Raw genomic sequence first — 26,774 nt, 5'->3', positions numbered from 1 at the left:
GGAGTGGCTTAGGGAGCTGTATATGTTTAGTCTTGAGAAGAGAACATGAAAAAATGACATGATATCCATGCTTAAATATTTGGAAGCATGTCATATTGAAGATGGAGCCAGTTTGTTTTCTGCTGCAACAAGGACATGGAGCAATGGATTTATTTTGTGTCAAAAGCATTGCATACATAAGTATAAAACTGATAAAAATAGAAGGAGTACAAGGGGCTAAATAATTTTTGACCAAAACTGGGCAACAGTGACCACATTGTCTGTAGCTTTAAACAGTTCATAGAATAATAGAATCATAGAGTTGGAAAAGACCTTGTGGGCCATCCAGTCTGATCCCCTGCCAAGAAGCAGGAAAATCGCATTCAAAGCACCCCCAACCAATGGCCATCCAGCATCTGTTTGAAAGCCTCCAAAGAAGGAGCCTCCACCACACTGGGGCAGAAAGTTCCACTGCTGAACAGCTCTCAGTTCTTCCTCATGTTCAGGTGGAATCTCCTTTCCTGTAGTCTGAAGCCATTGTTTTTCATCTAGTCTCCAGGACAGCAGAAGACAAGCTTGCTCCCTCCTCCCTATGACTTTCTCTCACATATTTATACATGGCTATCATCTCAGCCATCTTTTCTTCAGGCTAAACATGCCAAGCTCTTTAAGCCGCTCCTCCTTGTTCTCCAGAACCTTGATAATTTTAGTCGCCCTTCTCTGGACACATTCCAGCTTGTCAACATCTCTTTTCAATTGTGGTGCCCAGAATTGGACACAGTATTCTAGATGTGGTCTAACCAAGGCAGAATAGAGGGGTAGCATGACTTCCCTGGATCTAGACACTATGCTCCTATTGATGCAGGCCAAAATCCCGTTGGCTTCCTCTGTACATGAAGCAGGGCATCGTGGACAAGCATACAGGTGCGGAGTTGTTTGTTCTGCTCCACGGTTTCACAAGGTGGAGTAGATTTAGATAGTTCCATTAGGCCAGGTTGTCTTTTGATCTGCCTACTCCACTTCTGACTCTGTTCAGGGATTTCCAAGTTGACCATTCTTGGTTTGTCCCTGGAGGCAGACCCTTGTGGGCAGGCCCGTAGCCAGGATTTCAATTCGGGGGGGGGGGGGGGGCTGAGTTTGTTTCGGGGGGGGGGGGGGGCTGAGTCTGAGTGAAAGAGAGTCTACCCTAGCAAACCTTTTGTATCGTTACCCCAATACCCCCATGCATATGGGATATATTGAGTATGGTGATTTATGATATGAATAAACATAACAGTTTAAATAATGCACCAGTAAGGCCATTTCGCGAACCACCATGAGAATTTCAGGGGGGGCTGAAGCCACTCAAGCCCCCCTCCCCCTGGCTACATTCCTGCTTGTGGGGGACCAATGGATGCAATCTACAGAAAAAGACATCCTACCTGACTATTAGGAAGAACTTCCTGATGGTAAGAGCTGTTCAACAGTGGAATATGTTGCTGCAGAGTGTGATGAAGTCTCCAACTTTGGAAGTTTCTAAACAAAAGCTGGATAACCATCTGTTGAAAGTGCTTTGATTGTATGTTCATGCATGGCAAAGGGCCGGACTAGATGGCCTTCATCGTCTCTTCCAAACAATTCTATAATTGGTGGGAATCAGAATGCTTTTTGATTGTAGATGAACTATAAATCCCAGCAACTACAACTCTCAAATGTCAAGATCTATTTTCTCCAAGCATATTATTCTGGCTGGTCCTCAAGCATGGGCTTTGCTTTCTGCCCTACCCCAAAAGATGAATTGCTCATTGATGGAACATCACAGCTGTTAACATTATTTTATCAAGAACATGGCCACACGTTTATGAAGTCTGAGTCAGCCAACTGATTACAATATGAACTCATCTAAGCACTACAAGAATGTTGCCAGTGTCCATAACTTGGACACTGCCCAAGGAAAGTGATTGTGGATGAGATCATTGGGGATTTCCCACTGCTTGTGGAAAGTAAGGTGCAGGAAGCAATATATATAAATGTACATGTTTCTTAAGTTATATATTTGTGTGTTCTCATCTCCACATGAGCCTAGGGAATTTCCACACTGCAAAATTATAGCACTATGATTCCACTTTAACTGCAATGGCATTTATAAGTTGGTGAGACCCTAGAAATCTCTGGTGGTGTTTATCATTTGTACAGTTTTATTTCAAATGTGGTCTTTTCCTTTTTAAAGCCAAAAGACTCTCAGTCAATCAAGCTGTCTTTCAATTGTCTGCATCAATACTATTGGAGCCCCTAGGTTAAACCCCTGTGTCAACAGGACTGAAGACCAGCAGATTGGAGGTCTGAATCCAGTGTAGAGCACAGAGGAGCTCCCTCTGTCAGCTCCAGCTCCCCATACAGGGACATGAGAGAAGCCTCCCACAAGGATGGTAAAACATCAAAACATCAGGGCACCCCCTGGGCAACATCCTTGCAGACGGACAATTCTCTCACACCAGAAGCAACTTGCAGTTTCTCAAGTCACTTCTGACACCGAAAAAAAATCAAGACTATTGTAAAATATGTCACAACTCTATATTGTGTCTATATTGATCTTTTTCAAAAAAAATGTCATGATAGACAATGAATATTTTTCCTACAAAAATACTTTTTGTATGGAAATCTATAACGATGTTTGGGGCACCCTTAAATTTATATGTCTTCTATGTTCTCCTGATATTATTCTGGCTGGTCCTCAAGCATGGGCTTTGCTTTCTGCCCTACCCCAAAAGATGAATTGCTCATTGATGGAACATCACAGCTGTTAACATTATTTTATCAAGTGCTTGCCTTATAAAGTGCTTGCTAAACTCATTGTGTGATGGAGCTTTGGAATTGGACCAATGCAGATCCAGGAAAGGAAAGGCTTGCTGTGATGGTAAGGAGGATTTTCCAACTTTTGGGGGAGGGGGGAGGTCAAGATACAAGATACACCTCCTTCGATTTCCTGAGCCTGGGGAGCATGGGATTGCTATGAAGATGCCATCTGGTGTAGTGGATGACATTGGGTCATTTTTTAAACCTGAAGTCAAGCTGGATAACCCAGGTTAAAGCACATAGCCTGTGTACATTGTTTGGATGCCCCAGGCTGATGCGAGTGCTACACTGCAATTTGTGACAGTGTAGATTGGACCAATGTATCCCAATATATGGTGAAGTTCATCCACAAGAGTTTCTCTTTCACTCACTTGAGCATACCTTAAGTCAGTGTTTCTCAACCTAAGGGTTCAGAACCCCTGGGGGGGGGGGGTTATGAGGGGGTGTCAGAGGTGTCACCAATATATCAGAAAACACAGTATTTTCTGTTGGTCATGGGGGTTCTGTATGGGAAGTTTGGCCCAATTCTATCATTGGTGAGGTTCAGAATGCTCTTTGATTGTAAGTGAATTATAAATCCCAGCAACTACAACCCCCAAATATCAAAGTTTATTTTCCCCAAACTTTACCAGTGTTCACATTTGGGCATATTGATTATTTATGCCAAGTTTGGTCCATATCCATCATTGTTTGAGTCCACAATGTTCTCTGGATGTAGGTGAACTACAACTCTAAAATTCAATGTTAATGCCCACCAAACCTTTCCAGTATTTTCTGTTCATCATGGGAGTTTTGCATGCCAAGTTTGGTTCAATTTCATCGTTGGTGGAGGTCAGGATGTTCTCTGATTATAGGTGAACTATAAATCCCAGCAACTACAACTCCCAAATGATAAAATCAATCCCCCCAACCCCACCAGTATTCAGATTTGGGTGTATTGGGTATTTGCGCCAAATTTGGTCCAGTGAATGAAAATACATCCTGCATATCATATGATTCATAACAGTAGCAAAATTACAGTTGTGAAGTAGCAACGAAAATAATTTTATGGTAGGAGGTCCCCACAGCATAAGGAACTGTATTAAGGTGTCGTGGCATTAAGAAGGTTGAGAACCACTGCCTTAAGTGTTTTCAAAAAGATATTTCTAAAGAAATGACTGGATTCTTCCACCAGATGTCTCAGTTCACTTGCTTTAATGTTGTAGAGACTCTCTGCTCATTTCAGCTTTAACCATCCACATAAGAGACAGACAGAGCAAGATTGCTAACATGCCTAAAGCAAGTGCTTTTTCAACTGTAATTTGTCTTTATAGGCCAATTTAAAAGATTTGCACCTCAACAAAGAAACATCAAGAGGCCAAAATAGATAAAAGCTTGTATCTTCACTGCCTTCCTGTACTTATTTTGGAAAGAAATTCAGTGTAGACCAGTTCCAGAAACCTAGTAGTTTAGTCTTCCAGTATTGCCGTCCCCAGTGTTGGGGGAGCATCCTCGTGAAACACATTTGTGTAACCCTCAATTTTCTTTTGCTATTGGCTTCTGTGTGGCTTTGGACACATCTACATGGGCTACAAAATCCATTATCTGCTGTTTCACAATGCTGTCCTAATAAAATTTATAGATATTTGATACACTGCACTCAAATTACTAAGTATAAAATTACAGCCCGTCAGGGAAAAAATAGAAAGTTATCAGTTAATCCAGAAATACAATTTTATTTATACATAGCCAGGAATAATTACTCAATTAAGATTGTCCTACTCTTGGTCTCGCCTTCTTCGCAGTCATGACTAGTGAGGACAAGAGACAGGGCCTTCTCAGTGGTGGCCCCTCAGCTGTGGAATTCCCTCCCTAGGGATATTAGATCAGCCCCCTCCCTCTTGACCTTCCATGAGAGAGTAAAAACATGACTCTTTGATCAAGCCTTTGGGAAAATTGTACAATACACAGATATAGAAATATGTGCAAGGACTATTAGAATGGCCCGGATTACGGTTATGGATAGTGTGGTTTAACAGTGGTGATATTGGTTTAAACGTTTTGATGTGTTTTATAATTCTATTTAAAATGATCATTTTAATTGTATATTATATTTAATGGCATCAAAGAGTTGCCTTTGTGTAAAGCTACCTTGAGTCCCTCCAGGGATGAGAAAGGTGGGGTAGATATGTCGTAAATAAATAAATAAATAAATAAATAAATAAATAAATAAACTACAGTACCTGATAAGTAAGTGTGTGGATTGCTAAAAATTTAAAGGAAGTACCAACCACTTTATTTTAGAAGCTGATTCCATATTTCAAAATTGTAAACAGGGATGGGTGCCCACACATCCAGCAGTGTTGTAATTTAAAGAAAACATCCTTTGAATTGGAAGGCTTTCATGCTTTTTATAAGGTAGAGTTGTGTTTGTGGTATGTGTCATTGTTATTCTTTAATTGCAATTGTTTTCTCAGATAGTTAGGTGTTTGTCATTGGCTAATTCTTTGTAGTTTGTTGGTTATACAATAGAGTCTCACTTATCCAACATAAACAGACCGGCAGAACATTGGATAAGTGAAAATTTATTTAATTTAATTTATTCGGAACATTTATATCCCGTCCTTTCTCGACCTCCAAGGAGGGACTCAAGACGGCTACAAGCAGGCAACAATTTGATGCCGAAACAATAAAACAAATCATAAAATACAGTCAAATGCCTAAAAAATACATATCAATATACATTAAAACAGTTCACCAGGTTAAAACATTGTCCAAATCCATCCAAATTGTGGTCCAATAAAATCTCAACATTGCCAGTAAAATCAATCTAATCTGCAAACGCTTGCTCCCAAAGCCAGGATTTAAGTTTCTTCCAGAAGATCAAGAGGTAGGGGGCAGATCTAACTTCCTTAGGGAGGGAATTCCATAGCCGAAGGGCTACCATGAAGAAGGCCCTGTCTCTCATCCCCAGCAAATGTGACTGCAATGGTGGTGGGACCGAGAGCAGCCCCCCCCCCCCCCGGATGATCTCAAATTCCTTGATGGTTCATAGGGGGAGACACTTTGCACAGGTAAACTGGGCTGGAGGGATTAAGGAAAAGCCTATTAAACATCAAATTAAGCACCAAAACATCATGTTTTACAACAAATCGACAGAACAAGCAGTTCAACACATAGTAACGCTATGTAGTAATTACTGTATTTACGAATTTAGCACCAAAACAGTCAAGAGTTCTTTCTTTCTCCCACCCCGGACACTATTCCGGACAGGAGAAAGACTGCATTGGATAATACAGAACATTGGATGAGTGAAGGTTGAATAAGCAAGACTCTATTGTAATAAAATTTGGTGTATTTAAAATATTTGTAAATCTTTATTTTAAATAATCATTTTTTAAAGCAATAACAGGAACAACCAGGCACAGTTGTAAGAAAAAGATAACAAAGTAGATGTTCATTAATACACTGTGAGACCACATATTAACCCCTGAATTATTTCAATATTCATAATTCATGATGTGCTGCTCAGACCCCTGCACTTTGACCTAGAATGGTCCCACAAGGTTCCATTCTAGCTTCCATGCTTTTTAATATCTACATGAAACTGCTGGGAGGGGTCATCTGGAGTTTTGGAGTTTGGTGCCATTTGTACGCAGATGACACACAACTCTACTACGCCTTTCCACCTAACTCCAAGGAAACCTCTCAGATTCTGGACCAGTGCCTGGCAGCTGTGAAGGACTGGATGAGGGCTAACAAGCTGAAGCTTAATCCAGACCAGACAGAGGTCCTCCTTGTCAGTCACAAGGCTAACCGGGATATAGAGTGGCTGCCTGTGCTTGACAGGGTTACACTCCCCCTGTCAATACAGATCCGCAGTCTGGGGGTCCTCCTGGATTCAGCGCTAACGCTTGAAGATCAGGTGCCGGCACTGGCTCGGAGGGTCTTCACACTATTAAAGCTTGCGCACCAGCTGTGACTGTACCTCAAGAAGTCAGAACTGGCCACAGTGGTCCATGCCTTAGTCACATCAAGATTGAATTACTGTAATGTACTCTACATGGGGATGCCTTTGAAGATGGCTTGAAAACTGCAATTGGTACAAAGATCAACAGCCAGAGTACTAACTGGAGCTGGCTATAGAAACACACAATGCTCCTATTAAACCAGTTCTATTGGTTGCCAATAAGTTTCTTCAAGGTGCAGGTTATTACCTAGAAAGCCCTAAACGGTTCGGACCCTGACTATCTTAGTGACCACATCTACCCCTATGAACCTGCTCGAGCATTGAGATCTGCCGGGGAGGACTTCCTCTCAGTCCCACCACCATCACAAGCATGGTTGATAGGGATGAGGGAGAGGGCCTTCTCGGTGGCTCCCTGTCTTTGGAATGCCTTCCCCAGAGAGATTAGCCCTCACACTGTCCTTCTTCCAAAGGGATCTGAAGACTTGAGTGTTTAAACAAGCTTTTGAGAATATCTAGCCCAAAGGTCCGCAATCAATAACACAGCACCACACTTTTATCTCATGCCCTGTTCCTTAGCTACAATTTGCACTATCACATTCCCTTGTCTTGTTTACAGTTTAGCCATGTCTTACAGTAGTTGGCAACATAGATCATTGGGCATCGTTCTGAGTTTGACCTGATATATATATATATATATATATATGGTTTTTACTTTATTGTATTTTATTGTGTGTTTATTTTCTGATTTGTCTTGGCACATTGTGCCATATGTAAGCTGCCCTGAGTCCCTTTGGGAAGATGGAGGTGGGGTACAAAATTAAAATTATTATTATTATTATTATTATTATTATTATTATTATTCACCAGAACCTCCTTCGGTTCATCCCTTGGACTACCTGTTCTGTCTCTATCACAGCTCTTCCTTATCTGGGTCATTTCCCCTCCCTGTCTCCTGGCGGAGTCCACCCTCTAAGTTTGTGCCCTTTCTTCACACCATTCTGATTTTCTATGGGTTAAGGTACACTTATGAGAGACAACACACTGGATTGACAGAGATCTTGAGTGACAACTGCTCAGTGGGAATGACCAAATTGAGAAGCATAACAGCCTCAAAATGCTTCAAAGAAGAGAGGTTATAAAACAGGGTGCTCCAAAGTATGGTGGCAACTTGAGAGACTTTTGGAGTCAGTGCAGTAAAAGAAACGATGTTACTACTCTTGGGTGTTTTGAGCATCATTTAGAAATGTGTAAGAGGGGTTGAAATGTAGTCAATGAATTAATTATATTTTAAAACCAGATTGAAATGCAATGGCTGCTGTCACCACATGAGCTCCGTAGTAATGAAAGACTAATTTATTAAAGAGTCACCAAATCAGTTGCAACGAATTCAAGGTGCCAGAGAATTCTGTGTTGCTTTTGCAAATACAATTTACAATTTGAGTTCATACTCCTTCAGGATTCTAAAATGTTATCATTTGCTCCTACTGTTTGTCTCAGTTCCAAAAGACACTCCCTCCCCGAAAAAATACAGACCAATCTCTGTCATTTAGATCAGAAAACAATGCTGTTTATTCATGTATCAAGACAAGTTTTGCAAAGTATTCTCATATTCAAAGAACTTGAGATAGAGTGAGGAGAATCTTATAGGAATCAATTTTTTTCCCTGTTGGAATAGATTAGTTAGGTGGCAAAATGTAAGTACGCAGGTTCACATGACAGATGATTAGCCAAGTTCCCCCAATTATTTTATTGTGCCATAAAATCATCAATATGTGACACAACCACAGCAACATGGAGTGCATTAACAGCAACCATACCATGTCACACATGGATGGCAAGGTCGGCAACATGGATATGGCACACAGGGCCTGTAGCAATGCAGCATGCCAGCTGACTGATTCTTATCTTCTGGCTGGTTATCCTTTTCATCCTGCAGCCTGACGAACTCCAGCTCCACATTTCCTTCCACTTGCAGGAAGCGTATTTTCTCGGCAGGGATGCGATATTTATGTTGGAAGGTCTCCTCCTCATTGACCACCACCTACAATGTCAGGGAACAGGGACTATTTATTTGTTTGTTTGTTTGTTTTGCATGCCACACTTCTGCCAGAGAAAGTGGCTTTTGAAAACAAATACATTAAAAACATTTATCACATAATCTAAAAACAATGAAAATCATATGAAAATACAACTTTTAAAGCAATTAAAACATATCAAAGTTAAAAGGTATGTAAAACATATAACACTTCCTTAAAAATGTCTCCACCTTCCGGGGAAAGGCAAGGAAAGGCACCACTTTAGCCTCCTGTAGATGGAGTTCCAGAGTGTGGGAGCAACCACAGAGAATTGACTGATGCTGCAATCTTTGGCTATGGTACTCCAGGTGGCTCACATCAGCCTAACCACAGGATCTATTAATGGAAGTCTCTATAACATACCAAGTACAAGTATACTGCACTTCCTTGTTCAAGGTGTACCAAGGCAGCTGGAAACTCCCAGGTTCTGGGCTCCTTATTAGGAACTTTTTGTAAGGATGTATCTACAAGCAATCTAGCTGTTCCAAGAAATATGCAAATGAAGAAATGGTATTTGTTTTTGTGTGGAGCATAAAAACTATATCTTCTTCTCCAAGCCATACAAAGATAGTTGGAAATGAAAATGTCTCCACCTGACAGCTAAGGCAAAGGAGGGGACCTCATATGACCTCATCACATGAGTCTTCAGCGGAGTCATAGGATGCTTTCTTCCCAGTTGAGCCACAAAGCCTCACACTACCCATCAGATGATACAAGCTCACTTCCATCGAGGTTCTATGGCTCAACAGGGGTGCAAATGTCCTATGACACTGTGCCCAGAACACAGGGGGCTTTCTGTGTGCAAGGTCTGCCTTGGTTCATAGGTGTATCATGGCAGCTGGAAGCTCCCAGGTTCTGTGCTTCCTTATAAGGAACTCGTAAGAATGTATCTAAAAGCCATCTAGCTGTTCTAAGGAATATACAAATGAAGAAGAAATAATATTTGTTTTTGTGCGGAACATGAAAACTATGTCTTCTTTATCCTCCAGGCCATACAAAGATAGTTGGAAATGAAAATGCCACCATCTGTCAGCTAAAGGCAAGGCAAGGGACCTATCTTGTCTGCCATAGGCTTATGACCTCATCCGATGAGTCTTCAACAGTTATAGGATGCTTAGTTCCCAGTTGAGCCATGGAGCCCCACACCACACATCAGATGATGCCAGCTCACTTCCATCAAGACATTGTAGCTCAACTGATGTGCGAGTGTCCTACGACACAGTGCCCAAAATGTAGGAGGCTTCCTGTATGCAAGGTCTGCCATGGTACATAAGTGTACTAAGGCAGTTGAAAGCTCCCAGATTCTGGGCTTCTTATTAGGAACTCATTGTAATAATGTATCTGAAGGCTCATACAAACACTCCTCATTCATCATATTCATACCTTGCAGGCCTCTTCTTCAAAGATAAAGTCCAGCTGAAACTCCTGCCCTTTAGCAAAAGGGAGTTTGCTATGCTTTTCTTCCTTTCCAAAGTTTTTATTCAGGAAGCTGTTCAACACCATCTCACTTGAGCCATCCAACTTGACCAAAACCAACAAGGCATTGTCGGCTTTTTCTTCCTTTCCGCACAGGAAACTTACAGCAAAACTGACAGAGAGACAAAGCAGGGATTGATTAATAGTGTTACCCAAGGGAAATTTTGCCTGTATAGTTGTATAGAAGAGGGAATTCCAGGCAGGCATTGCCTGTTACTTCTGCTGAAACTCCTCCTCCTAAACCAATGCTTCTCAACCTTCATAGTGCCGCGACACCTTAATACAGTTCCTCATGTTGCGGAATTATTTTCATTCTTATTTCATAACTATAATTTTGCTACTGTTATGAATTGTATTGTAAATATCTGATATGCAGGATGTCTTTTCATTCACTGAACCAAATTTGGCACAAATGCCCAAATTTGAATACTGGTGAGATTGGGGGTGATTGATTTAGTCATTTGGGAGTTGTAGTTGCTGGGATTTATAGTGAACCTACATTCAAAGAGCATTCTGAACCCCACCAATGATAGAATTGGGCCAAACTTCCCACATAAAACCCCCATGACCAACAGAAAATACTGTTTTCTGATGGTTTTTGGTGACCTCTCCGACACCCTCTTGCAACCCCCTCAGGGGTCCCGACACCCAGGTTGAGAAACACTGGCCTAAACAGTCACTAAAGAGACCTGGGCAATCATACTGGACATAGGATTCCAACTCTTTTGAATCTTGGTTTTTTTTTGGGGGGTGGGGGGGGGGGGGGGGGTGGGGGGGTTAATACCAATGGTTCCCAGCCTTTAGTCCTCCTGCTGAAGGAGGACTTCAGCTCTCACAATTCCTAACAGCTGATAAGTTGGCTGGGATTTCTGGGAGCTTAAGTCCAAAACACCTGGAGAACCAAATATTGGGAACCACTGTTTTATACGTTTCTAGTTTTTATACAGAAAGAGAATATCTTTCAGGAAGAAGTGTATGAGGCAAAGCTAGGAGAACCTCAAAAAGTTGTCAGCATGTATGTATCATGGCTTTAAGCTTTCTGATTCATGGTGAGATTAAAAAAAATCTAACATTGTTGTGGCTGATTCAGCCTCATGAGATTTGCAACTGGTTGAAGCTATGGATAAGTTTCAGTCTGATGAAAGTGACAGTAACTGCATCCATGCTAAAGCTATCCTTGAAAAACTTTTCCCAGCATTTCCTTAGGAGAAATAATTATTGTAGCACCCATTGTAAGTCTCATCTGTGCATGTATCACCCACACTTCTGAAGCAATGAAGAAATTTACCTTTTCCCATCCTTGAGCACAGAACCTCGGATCTTCACAATTTTTCCTTTGCCAAATCCATCTGAGAACTCAGTGCAATAAGGGATATCCTAAAAGAAGGTAGAGGTAAAAGTAAACCTGTTAGTTTCAAGTTGTGAATATAGACCATGAAGCAGATGCTAGCAATGTGATGCTAAGTTGCAAATCCAAGATGCAGCAAACGAAATGCAGTTATCGCCTTGAGATATGAATAATTGAATTTTGAAAAATGTGGCTTGTTGTACAAACAAGGATGGATGATGAAGCTTCAGTCAAGACACCTTTTCCCCATGATAAGTTTCAGGAGTTAATTTCCCTTCCTAGTGGTAGATTTCTATCACTTCCTGTTGTCCTATCCCTGTTCTTAATTATGAGTCATTTGTAAGTCGGGTGTTTGTCTGTACTGGGTGCATTTAAACTGCAGAAGTAATGTAGCATGACACCACTTTAACTGTCATGTCTAAATGCTATGGAATCATGCAGTTTATAGTTCTTTGAGGTATTTTACCCTTTTCTGTCTGAAAGCTCTGGCAGCACTAGAAAGTACAGCTCCCATGTTTCCATACCATTGACATATGTCAGTAAAAGGGATGTCAAGCTACATGAATTCTATGATGTTAACGTACCTTCAGTCTCATCACCTGCCAAAGAAATGCCACCTTTCAATGAAAGGTTTAATATAAATAATAAAATGCACTAAACTAGCAATTGCCCTTTATTCTAGGACAGCATTTCTCAACCTGGGGGTTGGGACACCTGAGGGGTCGTGAGGGGGTGTCAGAGGGGTCACCAAAGACCACCAGAAAACACAGTATTTTCTGTTAGTCATGGGGTCCTGTGTGGGAAGTTTGGCCCAATATATTATTAGTGAGTTTCAGAATATTCTTTGCCTGTAGGTGACTATAAATCCCAACAAATACAACTCCCAAATGACAAGATCTATTTCCCCCAAAATCCACCAGTGTTCACATTTGGGCATATTGAGTATTTGTGCCAAGTTTTGTCCAGATCCAGGCATGTAGCTGGGGGGGGGGGGGGGGGGGGCTTTGGGGGCTTCAGCCCCCCCTCCCGAAATTCTCATGGTGGTCTGTGAAAAGGCCTTACTGGTACATTATTTAAACTGTTATGTTTATTCATATCATGATCTGATCACCATGCTCAATATCCCATATGCATGGGGGTATTGGGGTAATGATACAAAAGGTTTGCTAGGGTAGACCCTCTTTCACTCAGACTCAGCCCCCCCCCCCCCCCCCCCCCCCCGAATCAAAATCCTGACTATGGGCCTGTCCAGATCCATCATTGTTTGAGTCCACAGTGTTCTCTGGGTGTAGGAGAACTACTACTCCCTAAACTCAAGGCCAATGCCCACCAAACCCTTCCAGTATTTTCTGTTGGTCATGGGAGTTCTGTGTGCCAAGTTTGGTTCAATTCCATTGTTTGTGGAGTTCAGAATTTTCTTTGATTGTAAGTTAACTATAAATCCCTGCAACTACCAAATGACAAATTCAACCCCCCCCCCCCCCCAACCCCACCAGTATTCAAATTTGGGTATATCAGGTATTTGTGCCAAATTTGGTCCAGTGAATGAAAATGCATCTTGCCTTGCGTTACATTATGATTCACAACAGTAGCAAAATTAAGGTTTTGAAGTAGCAATGAAAATAATTTTATGGTTGCGGGTCACCACAACATGAGGAACTGTATCAAGGGGTTGCAGCATTAGAGCCGCCGCAAACTAGCCTCCTGCAGGAGCAAACTGTGCGAGCACGTCCCTGACGTCATGAGTCTGCGCCTCTCTCTCCATCCCTTTCTCTGCCTCTTTCTCCGTGCCAGAGTGGTTTTTCCTTTGCTAGGGCAGCATTGCCAGCGTACTCTCGTTGTTGGCTGAATTCAACAACGAGAGTACACTGGCAATGCTGCCCTAGCAAAGGAAAAACCACTCTGGCACGGAGAAAAAGGCGGAGAAAGGGGCGGGGAGAGAGGGGGAGACTCATGACGTCAGGGACATGCTCGCACAGTTTGCTCCCGCAGGAGGCTAGTTTACGACGGGTCTTAGGAAGGTTGAGAAACTGACAGTCCAAAGCTGACCTGCTCCATGGTTGTCTGCAGCCTTTTTCCTCCTGCTGTCCCTGTCTATGCTTACCTGGATAAATTCTTGTTTTTCACTGCACTAGAGTTTCCCCTATAGGGTCTTTGGGTCTATTAATAAAATCAATGAAGAATTTATTACCACCCATATTCATTTAACTACATGGACTGTTTCATAAAGAAGGAAATCCAGCAAAGCCCAACTTTTCACCATCTCTTCTATCAAAAGGTTGTCTCCTCCACAAACATGGAATGAGAAGTCAAGAAAAAGCAAAAACATTCTTACCAACTTCTCCTTTTGAGTCTGTGCCATGGTTTCAAAGACTGTGGTGGAAGTTCTTCTAGTGCTGTTTACAGCTGCTTTCTGTTGTGAGACAAGTAAGAAGAAGACACCTTATATGCAGCTCTGAAAAGGAGGGTGTCCAAATGTCCAGATGCTGTCATCCAATCAGAGTACAGCACCTTCATCCGACCCCGAATATGTCAATCATGCTCTTTTTCTAAAGAAACGAGACAACTTCAAAGTCAACACACCTCTTTAATTTCCAAAGAAAAGGTCAGAACTTGTGCAAACAAAGGGAAGGGCTGAAAGTTTATGAGCCAATTTAAAATTGGTAATGAGTTGCAAAGTACCTCTTTTTGGCTTACTTTTGATAATGAGGCAGCAGACAAAAAGGGAGCCGGAACATCTAGTGGACAGCCCCAAATTAATTCACCACACATCAAGAAAACATTGGTTTGTGGTGAACTAATTAGATAGGGGATTTATTTTGTGCCTTCTTGGAAGGCATGGGATAAACCCAGTACTTTCGGTGTCTGGACTACTACAGTCCAGACACCATTCCCACAGTTTACTGGGCTAAATTAGCCCAGTTAACTGTGGGAGTACCCACCCCCACCCCTGAACTGTGGGAATACCCACCCCCCTCCCCTAAAGTCCCCAGACCTTTTTGAAAAGTAGTGAAAACTTACCCGGCCTCCATTTCAGGTTTGGAGCAGCTCTCCCGGTGCGTAGAAATGATGAACCAAGAGAGCAGGAGGGGAGGGAAATTGCCCTTAGCGTATCATTTCTACACACCGGAAGAGCTGCTCCAAGCCTGTAATGGAGGCCGGGTAAGTTTTCATTACCTTTCAAAGGGATCTGGGGGCTTCAGGGGAGTGGGGTAGAACCTCCAGGCGTTCTCCCGAGCTAGTCCCAGGAGAATGTCTGGACACCCCCCCCCCCCCCGAAAGCACATGCTGGATTGTGAAAATGATACTGGATTGTGGTTTAATGATGAGACGACGTGAATGGCTTTTTGTATTATTGATATTGTTGATGTTTTGATGACGATGTTTTTTGGTATTGCTAGATTGATTTTAGATTGTGTATTGTAATTTGCACCCTGTCCTTTCTATGTTGTACACCGCTGTGAGTCGCCCCCGGGCTGAGAACAGCGGTATATAAGCACAGTAAATAAATAATAAATAAATAAATAAATGCTTTCTGGGGTATGTGTAAACAGGCCCCCATGAAAATCCATGTTTTTTAAACACAGATTCTCCTGGGATAGCAGCCTGTGTTGAACCGCCCTCACCCCATCTTACAGTCAGAAGTTAGCAGTAGCAGATTCCATCACTAAATAATGTGTTGTGTGGAGACATGGTTAATTTTGTCTGGTCTGATGTTCCTCTCATTCATCTTCACAGAATGGCCCTACATTCTGGTGTGAGACTGAGGACTTTACTGCATGAAACAGGCAAACTGGCATTGAATCTGGACCATCACCAAAGCATGGCTGTTACATATCGCAGAACACCATGTGCATCTCTCTGATAGTCTGTCTCCTCCCTGTGATTGTCCCATCCCTCACTATTGGCTGGTAAAACCTATTAATAGTTGCCAATCCCATAACATTCCCGTCACCTTCCTTGGTGCAATGGGTCCTTTCCACTTCTATCCCAGCATGCCAGCAGCAACATCAGGGGTGGGATTCTCTCCCTTCCTACTTCTCACTTGCTGTTCATTTTCCTTTTATTTTATACTAGCTTGGGTACTTGGTATTGCCCAGGTCATTAGAAGAAGTTATGGGTGTACTACAACTCATATCATGCCAGATAAACTCCCAGAAACTCCATCAATACTTAAAGTTTGTCATGTTAGACAAGTTTGCTGTAGATGCAGCATCGGTGGAGTTCAGTATGCTCTCCAGCTGCAGGATGAATTACAGCTCCCACCATGTTGGGTCAGTCCCGTGAAATCCCTCCAGTATGTTCAGTTGTTCATCGGGGTTCTGTATGCCAAGTTAGGTTCAGGTCCATCATCGATGGGATGCAGAGTGCTCTTTGATTGTAGGTGAACTATAAATCCCAGTACCTACAACTAAAAAATATCAAGACCAATTCCTCCCTCCCCCTCCCCAAACCCACCAGTATTCAAATTTTGGCATATTGGGTATACATGCCTCGTTTAGTGCAGATCCATTGTTGTTTGCTTTCACACTGCTCTCTGGATGTAGGTAAACTATAATTCCTATAAATCAAGGTTATTTTTCCCCAAACCTCTCCAGTATTTTTGGTCATTAGTTCTTCTCTGTTTGTTGTGTAGACAGAGTTGAAAAGAGTAGGAAAGGGTTAATGGAGAAGCGGTTTGTGGGATCATGCAAATTCTACACCAATTGAGAGAGTAAGGAACACTAGGAAGTCTGTGGTGGAGGAAACATGTAAATTCTAGGATGAAATTATCCCCAAATGAAAGCATTCTTGGGTGGTGGGCAGTATGAAATTTGGAGGGGCGGGGGACACTGACAAAGGTTGGGCTACATGTTGCAGTGCTCGCTTTAACCTGAAATGTTATTGGAGGGAGGGCTTTTGGTGGGTCCTCACTTACTTACTTACTTAGGCGATCCCTCGTTGGCCGAGTAGGATAGTCTTCCAGGATCAGTGTTCTGGTGGGTCCGTAGGTGACTGTGGAGCCCTACTCTTGACCTGCATCTTCTCCCGCAGTGAGGGGATTGGTTTCCAGGTGGAAGGTGGTCTCGGTCGGGGTTGGCTTGATGCGCCTTCCTCTTGGCACGTTTCTCTCTTTCACTCTCCATTCATGCCTCTTCAAATTCTGCAGCACTGCTGGTCACAGCCGACCTCCAGCTGGAGCGCTCAAGGGCCAGGGCTTCCCAGTTCTCAGTGTCTATGCCAGAGTTTTAAAGGTTGGTTTTGAGCCCATCTTTACATCTCCTTTTCTGCCCACCAACATTCTGGTTTCTGTTCTTGAGTTCGGGGTAGAGCAACTGCTTTGGGAGATGGTGGTCGGGCATCCAGACAACGTGGCCGGTCCAGCGGAGTTGATGGTGGAGGATCATTGCTTTAATGCTGGTGGTTTTTGCTTCTTCCAGCACGCTGACATTTGTCCACCTGTTTTCCCAAGAGATTTGCAGGATTTTCCAGAGGCAGCACTGATGGAATCGTTCCAGGAGTTGCATGTGATGTCTGTAGACAGTCCACGTTTCGCAAGCATATAGCAGGATTGGGAGGACTGGTGGGTCCTCGGCACTGTGGGTTAAAGCTGTTTGTGGTAGCGAAGGCCTGCCTGTGGAAGTGGGAACCCCAGCCACATATACAGATACATATTTTCACTTTTATTAGGTGATATAGATATAAATATAGATATAGATTTTATAATTAAGAGGTTCATCTGTAAAGTAAGGTTACAAGGCACGTAGCTCTTGTGGGCAATTTTCACGGGGAAAATTGGTATCACTGCCGTGTAGCAGGAATCCAGCAGAAGCGAACAAGCAGTGCCAGTGATCAGTAGCTCATCAATTGGTGTTATGGTGAAGGATAGAGATGAGCATCCTCAGTCCATTTCCCTTCTGTCTGTCTCTTTCATGACAATGCGTGTCCGCACACCACTCATGCAACACAAGAGTTGTTGACTTCATTTGGTTGGGATGTTTTAAGCCACCCCTCTCACAGCCCCGATCTCACACCCAGTGACTATCATCTGTACACTAAATTGAAGGAAGCCCCTGGTGGCGCAGTGGGTCAAACCCCTGTGCCAGCAGGACTGATGACCAATAGGTCAGCAGTTCAAATCCGGGAGAGCAGGTTGAGCTCCCTCTGTCAGCTCCAGCTCCCCATATAGGGACATGAGATAATCCTCCCACAAGGATGGTAAAACATCAAAACATCCAGGGCAATTCTCTCACACCAGAGGCCACTTGCACTTTCTCAAGTCACTCCTAACTTGAAACAAACAAAAAAAACTAAATTGAAGGAAAAGTGGGAAAGACTATTCCGACGAGGAGGAGGTGAAAATAAAGTGATGAACTGGCTGAAAAAGGAGGAGGGAGACTTCTATAACACAGGCATCAAAAACTCAAATTTGAACTGAATGGTGATTATATGGAAAAATAATGTTATACCTATATAAGTTTTATTAAAATACTAGTCGTCTCCTGCCACGCGTTGCTGTGGCCCAATCTGGAAAATAAAGTAATGAGAAAGTGTTGGTTTCTAATATATTAATTTCTTGATGCTTGTAGGTAAACAGTATTTCTTGTTTATTTGTCAGTGTTGATGTGGAGATTATCTGGTTTGCCTACTCTGGAACATGCAAAATATAATTGTCCTTTTTTAGGGGTCCCTTTCAATCTATGATACTATATCTCTGTGTGTGTAAATCATATCTATCTATATCTATGGTTGGATGGCTCTTTGTCAGGAGAGCTTTGATCATTTCTTCTTGCCCTGGTGAAGGGAGTTGGACTGGATGACCTTAAGGCAGCATTTCTCCACCTGGGGGTCAGGACCCCTGGAGCGGGGGTTGTGAGGGGGTGACAGACAGGCCACCAAAGACCATCAGAAAACACATTATTTTCTGTTGGTCATGGGAATTCTGTGTGAGAGTTTTGGCCCAATTCTATCATTGGTGGGGTTCAGAATGCTCTTTGATTGTAAGTGAACTAGAAATCCTAGCAACTACAACTCCCAAATGTCAAGGTATGTTTCCCAAAACTCCATTTGTGTTCAGATTTGGGAATATGGAGTATTTGTGCCAAGTTTGGTCTAGATCCTTCATTGTTTGAGTCCACAATGCTCTCTGGATGTAGGTGGACTACAACTCTAGAACTCAAGGTCAATGCCCACCAAACCCTTTTAGTGTTTTCTGTTGGCCGTGGGAATCCTGTGTGCCACGTTTGATTCAATTCTATCGTTGGTGGAGTTCAGAATGCTCTTTGATTGTAGGTGAACTATAAATCCCAGCAACTACAACTCCCAAATGTCAAGCTCTGTTTCCCCAAAACTCGATCTGTGCTCATATTTGGGAATATGGAGTATTCGTGTCAAGTTTGGTCTAGATCCTTCATTGTTTGAATCCACAGTGCTCTCTGGATGTAGGTGAACTACAACTCCAGAACTCAAGGTAAATGCCCACCAAAACCTTTTAGTGTTTTCTGTTGGTCATGGGAAACCTGTGTGCCAAGTTTGGTTCAATTCCATCGTTGGTGGAGTTCAGAATGCCCTTTGATTGTAGGTGAACTATAAATCTCAGCAACTACAACTCCCAAATGACAATACCAATTTTTGAGTGATGGTCACCCCTTGGGTTAGTAGGTGTCTTTTGGCCAAATTTGGTGGCAATTAATCTAGCAGTTTTTGGGTTTCTGGATATCCCTCGTATATTCTTCATTTGTTGTTTGTTTGCTTTTGAAAGCTGGAATTGCAAAATAGTATGTTCACACAATAAAGTCCCAAAAGAGCAGAAAACCTATATCCATTTCCCCTATACCAGATACAATTTGATGTACTTCTATCAGGTTTGAACACACAAAGACCGACCTTTTTTTAAAAAAATCCTATATGTTTTGTTCATTTTAGTTAGTGCTTCTCTTCCCACCACCTTCACCCAAAATGCCCCAGAAATAAAAGTTGTCTAATTCGGCTTCCCAGGAACACATGAGTAAGCTGAAACATAAACAATACTCAGGTTGATTTTTCTCTTCACAAGAAGAGGTATGGGGAGGTGTCTTTGAGCTCCACTGGACTTCTTTGGAAATCTTAAATCAGCTGCCTAAATGTTCTGCCAAAAAAAGAAGGCATTTCCTTAATAAAAAATGCAGTTGCAATTAATGCTTTGAAGCAGAGTTAGACATTGTTGGATTTTTTGTTACATTGACTTGAGAATTCCATAAAATTATTTTCGTTGCTACTTCATAACTGTAGTTTTGCTACTGTTATGAATCGTATTGTATTTTCATTCACTGGACCAAATTTGGCACAAATACCTGATATGCACAAAATTGAATACTGGTGAGGTTGAAGGATATTTATTTTGTCATTTGGGAGTTGTAGTTTCTGGGATTTATAGTTCACCTATGATCAAAGAGCATCCAGAAGTCCACCAATGAAGGAATTGAACCAAACTTAGCACACAGAACTCCCATGACCAACAGAAAACAGTGGAAGGGTTTGGTGGGCATTGACCATGAGTTTGTGAGTTGTAGTTCACTTATATCCAGAGGGCACTGTGGACTCAAACAATGATGGATCTGGACCAAACTTGGCACAAGCACTCAATATGCCCAAATATGAACACTGGTGGAGTTTGGGGAAAATAGATCTTGTCATTTGGGAGTTGTAGTTTCTGAGATTTATAGTTCACCTACAATCAAAGATTCCCTTGAACCCCACCAATGATAGAATTTGGCCAAACCTCTCACACAGAACCGCCATGACCAACAGAAAATATTGGAGTGATTTAAGAGGAACTGACAGTGATTTAGGGGAGATGTAGTTCACCTACCTCTGGAGAGCACTGTGAACCCAAATGACTATGGATCTGGACCATATTTGGCACAAATACCCAATACACTCAAATTTGAATACTGGTGGGGTTGGGGGAGGGGGTTGATTTATAAACTTTTAATGTTATGCTTTTTTGAAAAGAGAAAGCTATACTTTAAAGTTTTCTAGCTTTTGTAATGAGGTGAATTCATGTATGAGTGAAAATTTCTGCAAAATGTTCTTGCCTTCAAAGAAAAGGAAGGATTTACTTAACAGGAAAATAGTTTGTTGCAAGGGACAGCGATCACAGTTCCTTTGTATTAAAAAACCAAAGAAAAGGGGAAATGATTGGGACACTGAAGGGAGAAAGCATTCAGTTTTTCATCTGCAAGAGAAAGAGAGCAATTGTATGATCAAGGGAAGAAAGGGTTAACTTATCGTATATACTCGAGTATAAGCCAACCAAAATATAAATCGGGACACTTAATTTTACCACAAAAACTAGGAAAACGTATTGACTCAAGTATAAGCCAAGGGTGGGAAATGCACCAGCTACTGGTAAATTTCAAAATAAAAATAGATACCAATAAAATTATATTAATTGAGGCTTCAGTAGTTTAATGTTTTTGAATATTTACAGAAAACTGTAATTTAAGATAAGACTGCCCAACTCTGATTAAACCATTATGTTAACATTCTTCAATGTAAATGTGCTTATGTATTCTTCCAGTAGTAATAAATGTAATAAAAATAGTAATAGAGTAAAATAATTGAAATGCAATAATAATAATAATAATAAAATAATAAATGTAATAATAATAATAATAGAGAAAAATAATACATGTAATAACAAGAATACAGAAAATAATAAATGTAATAAAATTATAATAATAGAGTAAAACAATGTATACGTAATAATAATTGTAATAAATAGGGTAAAATAATAAATGTAATAATAATACTAATAACAACAACAGAGTAAAATAATAAATAACTTTGACTCGAATATAAGCCGAGGGGGGCTTTTTCAGCCTAAAAAAGGGCTGAAAAACTTGTTTTGTTCCTGAGTATATATACGGTATTCCTTTGCGAAAAAGCAGGATGGATCATATCCCCCACTAACACGTGGCTAAGACGTTGTTGCACTGCAGGTCAGGAAAAAGCCTTCCGACTTTAAAACACACCACACGAAGAGTGAAGAAACAAATCTTCTTTTATTGAAGTTTAGAAATAGCCAGAAGAAAAAATGCTTGTAAGAAAATAAGAAAGTTCCAAAAAGTAATAAGTCCATAACAGGTAGTAACACAAAGCAATGTCCACACCGGATATAACAGCAATCCAAGACAGCAATTATCCAGACAGGAATCAACAGAATGCAAAGACAACCCAAAAAGCTAAAAAAACTCCACAAGAACAAGACCCCTTGAACAGAATTTTCATGGCACATGAACTTGATTTCCAAATTATGAATGATCTAACAGGTTTTCCCTTGAGGCAAACCTTATATCCCAAAACTCAGAAATTGGTTTCGCTTTCCCCACATTTACCTCTTATCAAGCGAAGCCTTTCAGAGCGACGTAAACACTGAGTTTGCTGTCGATCCTGGTTAATCTCCAGCCACCTATTTTTCAGCTCCCTATCTGGCTGCTCATTAAAATTCCCAGGTGTCAGATTGTTTTCCAAACCCAAATCTTGAGAGCTCAGAGAGAGAGGGAGTGAACCATCATTGCTAGGCCCAGCAGGAATATTCTCATGAGAAACTGCCCTTTGCACTGGGGCCTTTCTGTCATTGTCTGCATGAAAATCATTGACCAAACCATCTCCATCTTGTACCTCAGCCTTGGCACCATCATTTCTCTCATCATTTCCCTCATCATTTCCCACATCATGATCCTGAAACACAAACTCAGGCTGATTCCTAACAGAAGTATTTCCCTCATTGCATTACAAAACCCACTTTCTGAAGATGATAGGAAGCATGTTTAGAATTCCCAAGATGGAGAAAATCTGTTTTCATTTGAAACAACTGTGCATCATCAAACTACACTTTGTAGTTTGTAGTTTAGTGAGGGCCAGGACCTCTCTGGCTGAGAATATTCAAGCCCTCTCCCTAAACTACAATCCAAAGAAGTTGAACGAGGGTGAACCAGGAAATAACAAGCAGGCTAGGTGGACATCATTAAAAAAAACTGGCAAGCATAGTGAAGTCTCTGTTGCAAAGAATGCACATGGCTTCTGCAAAACTTGTTTTATAACTTCTTTTTTACAGAATCTTGAAGCAAAAAATAAACAATGAGCAGGAGTGAACCCAGCATTGTTTAGTTAGACTTATGGGATATGAGCTGAAACCTGATCAAAGAATGGAAGGAGGGCATTGAAATAAACTGTCACTTCTTCCAAGGAAGGGTGTGATCAATGACCTTTTGGGGAATAGGTGCTTTTGTATTTGGAATGGCATGCTTGAGATCGTCAGTGTTCATGCTCCAAACAATACTTTCTAACAGAGCCTCATTATAAGGACCTTGAGAAGCATTGGGGACCATCTGTCTAGCAAAGGAAAGCATACAGTTAGATTCTCAATTGTGCCATTTCAAGTTCTATCTTCCCATCACACATGTTTTTCTCTTCAGGTTTTCACCTATTGTTGCCTGCATCCAGAACCATCACACAGGGAATCCTTTTCTCCACCTTTCTGTATTACTTCTCCACCCACTGTGTTCTGAATTCCCTCCTTTCAGAACTTTCCATCTCCATTTCAAGGATGAAGGGCAATGGATGATGGCCATAAGTAGATAAACGCCATGTGATGGGCTCTGTGCCTCTACGTCCTTGAAATGGTGATGAAGTGTCCTACGACGGTAAAAATGCTCCATGTGATGAGGTCATAAGTATTGAAGTGGCAAATGAGATTTAAGGCAAGCAAATGCAGAAGCAGGAAAGTCAGTAGAAAAGGATTAATGCAGTCAGTTAATTGTTGCTGAGCTCAAATTTGAGTCAATCATATTTACAATGGAAAGGGAGGGAAAACCTAACTATTAATGTATTGTCAAAGGTGTTCATGGCCAGAATAACTGGGTTGTTGTAAGTTTTTCGGGCTGTATGACCATGTTCTAGAACCATTCTCTCCAGATGTTTTGCCTGCATCTATGGCAGGCACAATCTCCAAGGATGCCTCTCATAGATGCAGGTGAAATGTCAGGAGAGACTGCTTCTAGAACATGGCCATACAGCTTAAAAAACCTACAACATTAACAATTAACTTTGCATTTTGTTGGGATTTACATTTGCTAGATGGTTGTATTAAACGACTTACCAGAATGAAGCAAAGAAACAATATTTCAACCCCAAAAGATTTTTTTTTAATATTTTGACACTAGAAAACAACTGCATGAAACTGGGTTGTTGTAGGGTTTTTAGACGGCATGGCCATGTTATAGAAGCATTTCCAACACACCTCACAACCTCTGAGGATGTCTGCCAGAGATGCAGGCAAAATGTCAGGAGATAATGTTTTTAGAACATGGCCATGCAGCCTGAAAAACCTACAACAACCCAGTTATTCCAGCCACGAAAGCCTTCAACAATACAACTGCATGATTTTTTTAAAACCCCGTTTCTCATCCACCCCACCAAAATATCTTATCTTAAACTTCCCTTATAATCTTATTTCTGTATCTCTGCCTTTTCTTTAGCCTTTTGATTGCCATCTGGATCACAGAAAAAGTCCCAGGGATTCAGGGATTCAACATTTGATTTCCTGAGACAGGTGAGAAACATCTGTAGAAGATGTGAATACAAAGAAGACCACCCCCTGAACATTTTCCTAACCATTAATGGAAATGAGGAGTTTGCGTTTTGTGTTTCAGCAATGTAATTCTGGTTCTTTGGAGTCTGCTCTTGTGGATCAAGAACTTGCATCTATGTATGGAGCTCCAGACTTCTCTCTTCCCCAGTATCTTCCAAGCTGAGAAGAGACGGGCAGTTAAAAATGTCAGTGAGGAAGAAGTAGGGTGGTGGGTATAATGAAGCTGTGAGGACTGCTTTCCTTCCACACTATAGCCCTCTCTAGAGCAGTGTTTCTCAACCTGGGGGATGGGACCTGGGGGGTGGGGTTGCGAGGGGGGTTTCAGAGGGGTAACCAAAGACCATCAGAAAACCCATATTTCTGATGGTCTTAGGAACCCCTTTGTCAGAGAAGGTTGGAGATCTTCTCTCCTATCCTTCTCTTCCTTTTTTGGAAACAGAAGGTGAATCTTCCCACCAAAAGCCCTCCTCATACTGTGATTGGCTGGCCTTTCATCTAGCCTCTCAGCTAAGGGGGGGGGGGCTGTTTCTGAGACTCCAAGTGCAGAAAGGAGAGCAGGCATGCCCTCCCCTAAATCACTGTTGATTCCTCCCAAACCCCTCCAGTATTTTCTGTTGGTCATAGGATTCTGTGTGGGAAGTCTGGTTCAATTCCATCATTGGTAGAGTTAAGAATGCTCTTTGATTGTAGGTGAACTATAAATCCCAGCAACTACAACTCCCAAATAGCAAGGTCTATTTTCCCCAAACTCCACCAGTGTTCACATTTGGGCATATTGAGGATTCATGCCAAGTTTGGTCCAGATCCATCATTGTTTGAGACCACAGTGCTCACTGGATGTAGGTCAACAACAACTCCAAAACTCAAAGACAATGTCCACCCAACTCTTCCAGTATTTTCTGTTGGTCAAGGAAGTTCTGTGTGCCAAGTTTGGTTTAATTCCATCGTTGGTGGAGTTCAGAATGCTCTTTGATTGTAGGTGAGTTATAAATCCCACAAAATTTCGTCCAGTGAATGAGAATACACTCTCTATATCAGATATTTACATTATGATTAATAACAGTAGCAAAATTAGAGTTGTGAAGTAGCAACAGAAATAATTTTATGGTTGAGGGTCACCACAACATGTATTAAGGGGTCACAGATTTGAAAGATTGAGAATCACTATTGTAGAGAGAGGTGAAAGATGATGGCCAAGATTCCTTTTCCCTCTACTTAGAGAATTGTAAAGTTGCTGGAAGTAGTTTCCTCCTTCTTCTCCTCCTCCTGTCTAATGGTGGTTGCTGCTTTCCCAAGTCTTTACAACTACTATTGGGGGCAGAGTTTTGGACAGAATGAAAGTGACTAGTAAATAGCTGCTTTCATCCTATCCAAGAATAGATGCATGTACAGACAAACTGAAGAAATTGTGGCTGAGATCCCCTATGTTGTCAATGTTCTAACATTGTAGATAGGTCTTATAATATCTGCCACCCAACTTCATAAACACCCCATATTTGTAGCCTGATGGCACTCTGACCAAAGTGTTTTTATTATCAAAGCCCTGGTGGGAAATTGTGTCTTCAACACTTTCCTGGACTTGGCGTGGAACCAGCATGCCCAGGTTTCTCTAGTCGCCTTTGTAAATGTAAAACTTAATCGTTTTTTAAGCTATTGTTTTAATGAGATTTTAACTGAAATGTTTTAATCGTAACCTCTAATTCTATTTTATTATATTTTTTAGGTTTTTAAATTGTACCATTTCTAATGTGTCTCTGTCCTGAGAGAAAAGCATGGTACAAACGCGACAGAGGGGGAGGAGGACAATCACTCAAGAGATCTCTCAGAGTTGTGCAACTCTGTTTATTCCTAGGCACCCTTGGAGAGTGTGGCGGGCATCATTTCACAACACCTTAATCTCAAGTTCCTTTGAAATGTTTCAGTCAGAGTGCAGCCAAGCTCCAAAGGTCAATTTGGAAGTCACATTTGGTCATTCAATATTGCAAATGTGGAAACCACCTTATGATCTTCTAACTGCTAAAGAAGATGTTGATCTAATGACTGGATTTGATTCAGAATGAAGGTGCCTCTATTCTATGCTATAAAAATAATGCTTTCGCTGCCAGGACTAAAAGCTATGAAACTGTGGATGTTAGTTTAGTGAAGCACTCTAAAGACCTTGTAAAGCTACAATTTCTTCATTCCCACAGCATTTAAAGTGGTGTCAAACTGTATTAATTCTCCAGTTTAGATGGACCTTGAGTTATATTTACATGAGTCTTGTTGAGGTCAATATTCTTGACGTGATCAATCAATAATTTTGTGTTAGTCCTCTGTGTAAACTCCCCTTTCCTCATAGTAGGTCTCTATCAGTTCATAAAAATTGTTTCCCTTATTTCCTTTCTATAAAAGCAACACAGTTAAATAAAGGTGTTTCATAATTCCATAGAATTCATCCCCAAAGCAATTCTCCTTACCCAGACCTGAGTGCTCCATGGAAACATGAGGACAGTAGAC

General features: G+C 41.5%; 1 protein-coding gene across 1 annotated transcript; it reads right to left on the bottom strand.

Annotated features, from left to right (window-relative positions):
* Positions 1 to 8,308: 8,308 nt before the first annotated feature.
* Positions 8,309 to 14,096, bottom strand: LOC132781582 (galectin-7-like). The gene is made up of 4 exons (XM_060785858.2): positions 13,998 to 14,096; positions 11,603 to 11,691; positions 10,222 to 10,426; positions 8,309 to 8,804 (listed from the first exon to the last, which is right to left on the bottom strand). The coding sequence occupies exons 1-4, from the start codon at positions 14,022 to 14,024 to the stop codon at positions 8,565 to 8,567; spliced, it is 561 nt and encodes a 186-aa protein (XP_060641841.2). The 5' UTR covers positions 14,025 to 14,096; the 3' UTR covers positions 8,309 to 8,564.
* Positions 14,097 to 26,774: the final 12,678 nt, after the last annotated feature.

Source organism: Anolis sagrei, chromosome Y (genome assembly GCF_037176765.1).
Source record: "Anolis sagrei isolate rAnoSag1 chromosome Y, rAnoSag1.mat, whole genome shotgun sequence".
Classification (NCBI taxonomy): domain Eukaryota; kingdom Metazoa; phylum Chordata; class Lepidosauria; order Squamata; family Dactyloidae; genus Anolis; species Anolis sagrei.
The sequence above is the reverse complement of the archived record's forward strand: the minus strand, read 5'-3'. Positions and strand labels throughout refer to the sequence as shown.

What these genes read in the sequence shown, in the direction of transcription:
- LOC132781582 (XM_060785858.2), bottom strand. Translation starts at nt 14,024, where the DNA reads ATGGCACAGACTCAAAAGGAGAAGTTG. An exon ending in AGACTCAAAAGGAGAAGTTG is followed by an intron (nt 11,692 to 13,997) that starts GTAAGAATGTTT and finishes ACCTTCTTTTAG; the next exon opens with GATATCCCTTATTGCACTGA. An exon ending in TTGAAGAAGAGGCCTGCAAG is followed by an intron (nt 8,805 to 10,221) that starts GTATGAATATGA and finishes CTGACATTGTAG; the next exon opens with GTGGTGGTCAATGAGGAGGA.